The sequence below is a fragment of the Arachis hypogaea genome, chromosome 11 (genome assembly GCF_003086295.3).
Source record: "Arachis hypogaea cultivar Tifrunner chromosome 11, arahy.Tifrunner.gnm2.J5K5, whole genome shotgun sequence".
In the NCBI taxonomy this organism is placed as follows: Eukaryota; Viridiplantae; Streptophyta; class Magnoliopsida; order Fabales; family Fabaceae; genus Arachis; species Arachis hypogaea.
In genome coordinates, this window is record NC_092046.1 from 41,600,565 (window position 1) to 41,610,687 (window position 10,123).

The 10,123-nt window shown below is 35.4% G+C and overlaps 1 protein-coding gene across 1 annotated transcript; it reads left to right on the plus strand.

The window, feature by feature from the left end:
- The first annotated feature begins 2,822 nt into the window (after positions 1-2,822).
- On the plus strand, positions 2,823-6,124 carry LOC112720745 (glutamate dehydrogenase A). The gene is made up of 9 exons (XM_025771799.3): positions 2,823-3,097; positions 3,236-3,349; positions 4,073-4,294; positions 4,381-4,455; positions 4,544-4,660; positions 4,752-5,002; positions 5,183-5,258; positions 5,341-5,427; positions 5,619-6,124. The coding sequence occupies exons 1-9, from the start codon at positions 2,990-2,992 to the stop codon at positions 5,802-5,804; spliced, it is 1,236 nt and encodes a 411-aa protein (XP_025627584.1). The 5' UTR covers positions 2,823-2,989; the 3' UTR covers positions 5,805-6,124.
- Positions 6,125-10,123: the final 3,999 nt, after the last annotated feature.

The window sequence follows — 10,123 nt, forward strand, 5'->3', positions numbered from 1 at the left end:
TGAGAAGTTACAGAAAAAGACCTTCTTGCTGAAGCAAAATCATTAGATGTCCCTGCTTCTGATCTGGAGGAAAAAGAGTTTCTTCTATCGAAGAAAATTTCTACTTTTCCAGATTCATCCTGTTTTATTTCTCTTAGGAGAGGTGCTTGTCTAGGTTGTGTAGGGATAGCTCTATCAATAGACCATGACTGGGGGAGATCAATTTCATCCCACCTTATGAGCCTCGGAATCATGACGTTGGCCTTTGTCATATCGGTGACAAACAAAGTCGTTTCACGATCTTGGGATTTAAGAAGGACCCTAGAATTACAGGTGTTCATGACCTTGTATTGAATCCTATAGATTAAAGCGGCTGGAATGGATCCTTCCTTCATGTTAAGACCATGAATTCGGATGTTTAGGAAGAGAGAATCAAGGATGTTGGTATCTAACAGGCTGACCGTTTTGTTTGGAAAACAGTTAAAATAAACTGGACCATGTCCGAGACTTGTTTCAACTGTTCCGATAAGGGAGTCTTGAAAATCATTGTGTCTAATATCTCTAAGACACATAAGGATGGAAGCATTCAAGCCTTCTCTGATGAGAGGTTTGACTGCAACCTGGACACATCCTATGTGAAGATATCTGTAGTGACGGGCATGTTCTCTGACAGATGCTTTGGTTAAGAGATGGAATTCCTCACCGGAATCTGGTCCCAGAGGAATATTATTTTCAGCGGTCTTGATGATATAGTCTGATTTTCTTTTGTTGTCGTCAGGGACATAAAGCTCATCTTGGGGGATTTTGGGTATCTCCCAGTTATCGATGGCTTGATTGATATCTTCGAAGCAAACTTCTTCTTCAAAGATATTGTTTTTGGGAGAAAGTTCATCAGGCCTAGCCACTTTCTCAGTAAGGGGATTGGAGGAAGAATGGATTGGAGAGGTGGAGGAGGAAGACGGAGAAGAAAAAGAAAGTCGTCGAGAAAGAGAACGGAAGAGTTTAGACATATTTTCATAAAATCTGATATCATTGCCCTCCTTGATCCATACTAACCTAGTTCGTGTTCTTATATATATATATATATATATATATATATATATGGTCGAGTTAGAGAATAAAAAATTTAACTAAAACAATAAAAAAATACTTGAAAATAATAAAAATAAAAAAATGATCTTATTATAAATATATAATTTTAAATATTATATATATGAAACTTTAAATGTTAATTTTAATAAATAAAAAATACTTATTTTTTTGTATTTATATGTTTTGTATTTTTAATTACGTAAGTTTGATTAGTTTAGGTCTTACTAATATAAGTAAATATATAATATGATAGGCATGTATTTAGAATTACATTATTTTTATTTTGTTTTTCTAAAAAAATTGAAAAAAATGAAAAAAATTAATATTTTCATGTATTATATATAATATTTTAAATAAATTATATTTTTAAAATATTTTGATGAAAAATTATTTTATATAATAATATCTCTAACAAAATTAGTTAATTAATAAATTTTTAAATATAATAATATAATTATTTGTCAAGTAATATAAAATAAAATTTTAATTATTTTATATTTTTATGTTACAGTTTAAAATTTTATTTTAATATAATTTTTTAATATTATAAAAATTTATTGTATAATAATTAATCTTATTGAATAAAAAATGCTCATATTTTGTATTTATATATTTTATGTTTAATTATTTAAAAATAAAAGATTCTGTTCCCATTTAAAGTATTGCGTATTAAAGTAGTGTCATTTAAAACATTTATTTTTGTACTAGGATATTCTGTATTTATTAGAGTCTATCAATGCTCTTCTTTCATATTAGCCTTTGATTTTCATCTAATTAAATCTAATGGTCTATATAAATATGGCGCATCCAATAAGCACATAATTGTTGTGCTCATTTTAGACATACTCGCTTTTCTAAACTCTCTACAGAAAAATTCTTCTTGACACCGGATACACACACCTTCTCACATTTATCTCTCTTATTTTTTACAATACCATGACCATTTTTCTCACCATGTTTCACCCTCAAACGTTCGTTTCTGCTCTCTCTTTTCCTCATTCTCTCTGCTAGGGTTTGTATTTCAATATTTCTATTCACATATTTATTATTGTATCATCGTTATATTATACCAGCATTTAAATAATTCAAAAACATTTTTAGTAGTTAAACCTTTAAACTATCAATCAATCACAATATCCACATATTAATCTTTTTTGCATGATACGTAGATTTCTCAGCTATAAAAATTTATTGCCTTGTAAACCATAACATTGGTCTAATTATAATCATTCCGTAAATAACTTGTTTGGTACATCATATAAGAAAAACCCTCTGAAATATCATATAAAGAAAAAGGTTATTTATGAAAAAAGATTTGATTAGATGATGATTATATTTGTTTTAACTGCAATGTCAACTAATATAGCTTTTGAGACAAAATTCACATATTGAAGCATTAAATTATTGGTCTTAGTAGCTGACTAGGCAACAGATGTGCAAGATTCGATCTAAATCTGTAGAAAGTCATTTGCGTTGTTGAAGGAAACAAAATAGAATCATTACATACTTTTAATTTATGTCTGTAGGATAAATAAACAAACAAAAAAGGGCGTAAAAAAGTGCTATTGAAAAAAGGAAATAAAATAAAATAAAGTCACATCCACATACGCGGCGACAATGCATCACTATAGACATGGCAAAAGTACCTTTCGAACCTTCTTCCGAATCCCAATCACATTCACTCGGATCCCTAATTAAAATTGGATCACATATATTCTAATAAATCATAAATAAATAATATACTAATAAAAGATTATTTACCAAAATAAAATGTTGCCATTGGGTGCCTAGCTCCTCGCTCTTACTCTTAGAGCATATATATATGTGAGAGTGAGAGTGTGAGAGAGAGCAAGCAAATTGGTAGTTTCTGTTTTGTGCATTCCGTATTCAACTCTCTCTCACTTTTGCATTGTCAGCAATGAACGCTCTTGCAGCCACCAACCGCAATTTCCAACGTGCAGCTCGAATCCTGGGATTGGATTCCAAGCTTGAGATGAGTCTCCTCATACCCTTCAGAGAGATCAAAGTAATAATCTTTCCGATAACCCCTTTTCTGCTTCAATCGATTTTCGTATCTTTCTTGGTTCTTGTTTATTAATTTTATCACAATTGGTGTTGTATCTTTTTCTGTGATGTGAAAGGGGATTTTGTTCTGATTTTGCAGGTTGAATGTACGATCCCGAAAGATGACGGAACTCTGGTCTCGTATGTTGGGTTCAGGATCCAACATGACAATGCTCGTGGCCCTATGAAAGGAGGAATCCGTTATCACCCTGAGGTTTATACTGTTTTCTGTTTTCTTTATGATCCTTTTATGATCAATTGAATTGGATTCATTCTGTTTGGAAATTTTCGCTGGTTTTGATGTATGATTTCAGCCCTCCGAGTTGATTCTCTATCTCAAAGAACCTACTGGTGGTGTATTTCATAATTCAACAAAATTTATTCTGATCTGACATTAATAGAACGGTTACTTTGATATGAAAGTTATTCTTTAATATCACACACACACACACATTGATGAAGGCGATGACAACAAACTTCCAATATTTGTATTGTAGGGATGTGCCACAATGGTTGATAGAGCTGTTACCAAAGAGTACCTAGATTAGAAAGAAAACGGGGAATCCATATTTAACAATTACTTAAAAGTATTTCAAATGTTTCATATTAACTCGTCGTTCTTTGGATGAAAAAGTGTGATATTCTCACCTTTAGGGAGTTAAAGAGCCTTGGGATTTAAAATTTGCGATGATTGCTTATTTTGTCGTTTGCTCCCTTGTGCCGTGTGTTCATTTAATTTCTTGTGTTTGATTCTTGACTTGTTTTAATTGGTAAAGAAATCTGAACATGAGATTCAAGTGTAATTTTTCTATTCATGAACTGATTCCCTGAATGTTTTGATAGTATTATATTGATGCATGTTACTACCTTTAAAAGTTAGCCATGAATGTTATCAATGCGTTAATTATCTTGAATTTCAAACTGTCATATTATTCAGGTTGACCCTGATGAAGTGAATGCTCTAGCTCAGCTGATGACATGGAAGACAGCCGTAGCCGACATACCATATGGAGGAGCAAAGGGTGGCATTGGCTGCAATCCGAGGGACCTCAGTATCAGTGAGTTAGAACGGCTAACTCGGGTCTTCACCCAAAAGATTCATGATCTTATTGGCATTCAGAGAGATGTTCCTGCCCCCGATATGGGAACAAATGCGCAGGTACTGATTTGCCATTTAAGACTTGCATGTTTTAATCTGTTCGTCAATAAGTACCACGTCATTCTCATTGGTTCACTGTTTCACAGACCATGGCATGGATGCTTGATGAGTATTCAAAGTTTCATGGGCATTCTCCTGCAGTTGTGACTGGGAAGCCTATCGTAAGAATCAATCTTGCCCATGTACCCTCAAATACAAGCACATTTTCACTTGGATTTAGATATCGGTTTTGTTTGCTTTGGCCTGTAGGATCTTGGAGGTTCATTAGGAAGAGAGGCTGCAACTGGTCTTGGAGTGGTTTATGCGACAGAGGCATTATTTGCTGAACATGGGAAGACAATTGCTGATCATACATTTGTGATCCAGGTATCTCTTCCCCACTATCACAAGATGCTATAGCTTATGAATATGGATCTGAGTTCAATCATTGATCTAACTTTTATTTTACCTTCTCCAGGGATTTGGAAATGTGGGAACTTGGGCTGCTAAGTGTGTTCATGAGAGAGGGGGTAAGGTGATAGCTGTGAGTGACGTCACAGGTGCTATTAAAAATCCAAATGGCATTGATATCCCTGCCCTTCTGCAACATAAGGAAGACAATGGAAACTTGAAAGACTTCCCTGGAGCAGATACCATGGACCCAGATGAATTGCTTGTTCATGAGTGCGATGTTCTTATGCCATGTGCCTTGGGTGGAGTTATAAACAAGTATATATCTATGTCAACCTATGCTTAGAATTTAACCAATTTTTTTTTCTTGGTCTTGGTCTTGCAAGCGCACTAAGATTAAAATAGCACCTTCCTCATTTTAGTTTCTTATTCCCCTAAGCTTAAAAATCTTAGAAATTACATATTAAGCTTCTTTTTTTTCTTTGTATTATTTTTAAGGGAAAATGCTGCAGATGTGAAGGCAAAATACATCATAGAAGCTGCAAATCACCCTACTGATCCTGAAGCTGATGAGGTTAATATAGTTCTAATATTTCTTTCAAGACATATATGTTAAACATGCATATTAGATCTTGAAAATATTTTGCTTTTGGCAGATCTTGTCCAAGAAAGGAGTTGTTATTCTACCCGATATTTATGCCAATGCCGGTGGAGTGACCGTTAGCTACTTTGAATGGGTTCAGGTTAGAAGAATCAACTAAACAACTCCTAAGCTTAATTAAGGAAACCAAAACCAAGCCAAGTGGAAAGTGGTGATAGCCACTTGCATAGCTGAACTAAACAACTTGTAACCAAATATGCAAATCAACTCTAATCTTCTAGTATTGTTGAATTACTGCCTTTGATTTGTTTCTATGTGACTTAATGAATGCAGAATATTCAAGGCTTTATGTGGGATGAGGAGAAGGTGAACCATGAGTTGAAGAAGTACATGACAAAGGCTTTTAGGGATATTAAGTCAATGTGCAAAGTTCATAATTGTGACTTGAGAATGGGAGCCTTCACCCTTGGAGTTAACCGTGTTGCTCGTGCTACACTTTGGAGGGGTTGGGAAGCTTAACAAGCCCCTCAACTCAATGCACCATTTTTTTCCTTTTTTCTTTTTTGGTTTAGGCAGATGGAACATTACTTACTCTACCCAAACAGTAGGATTTTGTCATCTAGCTTAATTTAATCATATATCTTGTTTTGGCTGCTAATTCAACTTCAACTTATTAGAGGCTTTTTCTTTTTTCTTTCTTTTCTGTTTTTTTGGTTGGGTACTTGAGTGTTAGTCTAATATAGAGTGTAGTCATGTGAGACTTGACAATAAGATTATTGCAGCCATTGGTATGTAGGCAAATGAGATAAAGTAATAGTGAACATTATTTCTTATTCTCATTTTTGGCACATTTGATGTTTATTATTTTTGTGGAAAGTGAGAAATTTCGCATTAGACAAATTTATTTTTGACAAATGAAACGTATCAAAAAGGTCATTGATGTTTGTTTTTTTAGATACGACGAGTCTTTCCGTTAAAGAGTACTTGATGCCATTAGTAGACAGAATTAAGTTTGTCTAATTCTAAAATTTTGAAGGCCTAATTAACATGTACATTAACCAAATTATATGATATTTTGAATCACTCAACTAATAATATTCTATTTATCTTTCTCATTGTGTTGACTGTTGAGTTGTTCTGTAGTTGTTCATAAAAAAGATGAATTTAAATCTAGAATTAGTGTTTTTTTTAACCGAAGAACTTAACGTGTCTAACGAAAGCAAATTTTGTGGACCTATTTTATAGTTTTCATGATTTTAATAACAAATTTGTCTGAGACAATTTCTCAAGTATTAAATTGTCACTTTACAGGCTTATTCGATGTTTCCTGAAGCTTTCACAGAGGTGCTAAGTCGGTTGCATTCGGATCATTGCTCTCTGCTTATTCGATGCTTGGGAGCCCCAGCCAAAAAAAATGGAAGGCCGTTCAGATTCCAGGCTGCATGGGCCATTCACCCTGCTTATAAAGGTGTTATTCATCAAGCTTGGAATGGTACTTGCACCCACCTTCACGGTAAACTTTGGAGAGTCCAACAGGCTTCACAAGAGTTCAATTTTCGTGTTTTTGGGAACATTTTTGTCAAGAAAAGAAATCTTGAAAGCAAGCTCGATGATTTGCAAAGAAGATTGGAAACTAGTGACGAGGCTGCTCTTAAAAAGGAGGAATGTAGGTACAGGGAGGAATATAACTTGGTCCTAGCCCAAGAGGAGATGCTCTGGTTTCAGAAGTCCCGAGAGCAATGGGTACGATTTGGTGACAGAAATACGAAGCTTTTTCATATGCAGGCCATTAATAGACGGAAAGCAAACAAAATTCATGGGCTCTTTGTGAGTGATGGGTCCTGGTCCTGTGATTCGGAACTTCTCCAGAAGGAGGCGTTGGCATATTATAAAACTCTCTTTTGTTCCACTGAACCAGTGGAGGTGGACTGTCTGGGAGATTTCCCAAAACCCTCTCTTAGTCGTGAGGCTTGTGAGAATCTACTAAAGCCAGTCACGTTGTTGGAAGTTAAAGTAGCAGTGGATAGTATGAGTCCTCTCAAAGCCCCGAGATCAGATGGGTTTCAAGCATACTTCTTCAAAGAATTTTGAGATGTTGTTTGGCAGGATATGTGGGATTTAGTTCGAAAGGTTTTTCAGGGGGAGGCGATTAATCCAGCTATGTTGGAAACGCTTATTGTTCTTATCCCAAAGGTTGACGTTCTAAGCAGAATGAAGGATTTTCGTCCGATTAGTCTTTGCAACGTCGTATACAAGATTGTAACTAAGGTACTGGTAAGTCGCGTTAGACCTTACTTAGCAGACTTTATCAGTCCGAACCAGGGAGGGTTTATTCCTGGAAGAGGAACTCCTGATAATATCATTGTGGCAAAAGAAGTACTTCATTTCTTGAAGAAAACTAAGTCAAAGAAGGGTGCTATGGCTTTCAAGATAGATTTAGAGAAGGCTTATGACAGAGTCGACTAGAAGTTTTTAGAATTTACTTTGGAAAACTTCGGCTTTCCTAGCTCTATTATAAATCTCATTATGAGGTGTATTCAAGCATCCTCTCTTTCGATTCTGTGGAATGGGAACAGGTTAGAAGGTTTCCAACCTAGAAGAGGGCTTCGGCAGGGGGATCCCATGTCGCCATACCTTTTCGTCCTTTGTATGGAGATGCTAGCTTGCTTTATTTCACACCAAGTTCAATTAGGGGTATGGGACCAGATTGCTGTCTCGCGGAGAGGGTCGAGAATTTCACATCTAATGTTTACTGATGATCTCCTCCTGTTCTGTAAAGCTAGTAAAAACCAGGTTCAACAAGTCATGCACTCTTTGAACTTGTTCTGCAAGGCCTCTGGCCTGAAAGTGAACTTAGATAAGTCGAAAGCTATCTGCTCAAAAAATGTGACTAATAGACGAAGGGAGGTGTTAGCTGGTGTGTGACAAACCCCAATTTGACGGTTTATCTTGTATTGAATTTAGGGGATTTTATCACCTTTTACCCACATTTATTCAATGAAATAGCATGGTTTTGTATATTCTCCTTTAATTGTGCTTAAGAGTGAAAACATGCTTTTTAGGTCTTAAAATAGCTAAATTTAATTCTCCTTGATTCCATTAGATGCCTTGATATGTTTGCTAAGTGATTTCAGATTTAGAAGGCAAAGATTGGATCAAGGGAATGAAGAAAGAAGCATGAAAAGGTGGAGAACTCATGAAGAAATGAAAGAACCGGAAAGCTGTCAAGCCGACCTCTTTGCACTTAAATGACCATAACTTGAGCTACAGAGGTCCAATTGATGCGATTCCAGTTGGGTTGGAAAGCTAACATCCAGGGCTTCGAAACGATATAAGATTTGCCATAGTTGCTACACGTATGGTGGTGCGCACGCGCAAAGTATGCGCACGCGCCGTTGCTGCCACCTAGTTCACTTAAAGCAAAACGTGGCCAACGAATTCTAAAGCCTTGTGGGCTCAATCCAACTCATTTCTGATGCTATTTAACCCAAGGAGTGAAGAGGGAAACATATGTTAGTTACCATTAGTTTAGTTTAGCTTTGTAGTTAGTTTCTAGAGAGAGAAGCTCTCTCTTCTCTCTAGGATTAGGATTAGGAATTAGGGTTAGATTAGGATCTCATAGTTCTAGGTTTAATTCAAGTCTCCTTCTACTCCTACCTTCAATTGATGATTGCTACACTTTGGTTCTTCTCTCTATCCCTATTCTCTTGTTGTAATTTCTCTTATTTTGTTTCTAGGTTTTGTAATTGAGATACTCTTGTTCTCTCTATTTTCTTTCAATAATGCAATTTGAGGTAATTCATGATAATTGTGATTTCCTTGATTGTTGTTGTTAATTCTTTACATTCAATTGTAGTTAGAATTCATTCTTGTTGTGATTGACTATACTTTTCTTTTGTGCCTTCCAAGTGTTTGATTAAATGCTTGGAAGAATGTTAGACTAGAATTTTATGTTCTTGGCTTGAGAAGGTAACTTAGGATTTATTGAGTCACTAGTGTCCAATTGATTGATAGTTGATAGCCATTAACTCTAGCCTTCATTAATCCAATTAGTGGAAAGCTAGGACTTATGGACTAGGATTGATATAACTCACTTGACTTTCCTTTGTTAATCGATTTAAGGATGACTAAGTGGGATTAATCCTTGCAACTACCATACTTGTGGCTAGTGATAATGATGAAGACCCTTGACAACCAAACCTTGCCAAGACCATTTTGTGAATAAAGTTTTCCTACCATTTACTATTCACATTCCTCATCCAAAACCCCAAAATAAACAAGTCCATAACCAATAACAAGAACACTACCCTGCAAGTCCTTTGAGAGACGACCCGAGGTTTAAATACTTCGGTTTATAGATTTAGGGGTTTGTACTTGTGACAAACAAATTTTTGCATGAAAGGATTATTGTTGGTTTAGAGACTATACTTCAACGAGATTTCATTTGTGAAATTCTAAACCGTCAAAAATCCATTCGTCAAAATGGCGCCGTTGCCGGGGATTTGCAATGGTGTTAGGTTATTGGTTATTGTACATATGTGAATATTGTGAATAGGTTTATCTTTTGTTGTTTCTTAATTTTTGTTAGTTTTATTTTGTTCTCTCATTATGAATTCTCACCACTTTGGCTTTGAGTTTGGTTCTAAGTGTGTTGTAGGAAATGTGGACTTTAATGGCAACATGTACCATGGATGGAACCAACAAAGATGGGAAGAGCCTCAAGGAATTGATCACTCCTATTGGCAACAACCTCCGGATACTTATAGGTATAATTTCCATCCTAATGCATGCCAACTTAGCGGCTATGATGATTCTTTTTGTGACACTCAACAACCACC

Bases quoted from the DNA above. Each gene is read 5' to 3' on its own strand.
- LOC112720745 (XM_025771799.3), top strand. From the start codon at position 2,990: ATGAACGCTCTTGCAGCCACCAACCGCAATTTCCAACGTGCAGCTCGA. The intron at 5,003-5,182 runs GTATATATCTAT...ATTATTTTTAAG, and splicing joins TTGGGTGGAGTTATAAACAA to GGAAAATGCTGCAGATGTGA. The intron at 5,259-5,340 runs GTTAATATAGTT...TGCTTTTGGCAG, and splicing joins CTGATCCTGAAGCTGATGAG to ATCTTGTCCAAGAAAGGAGT.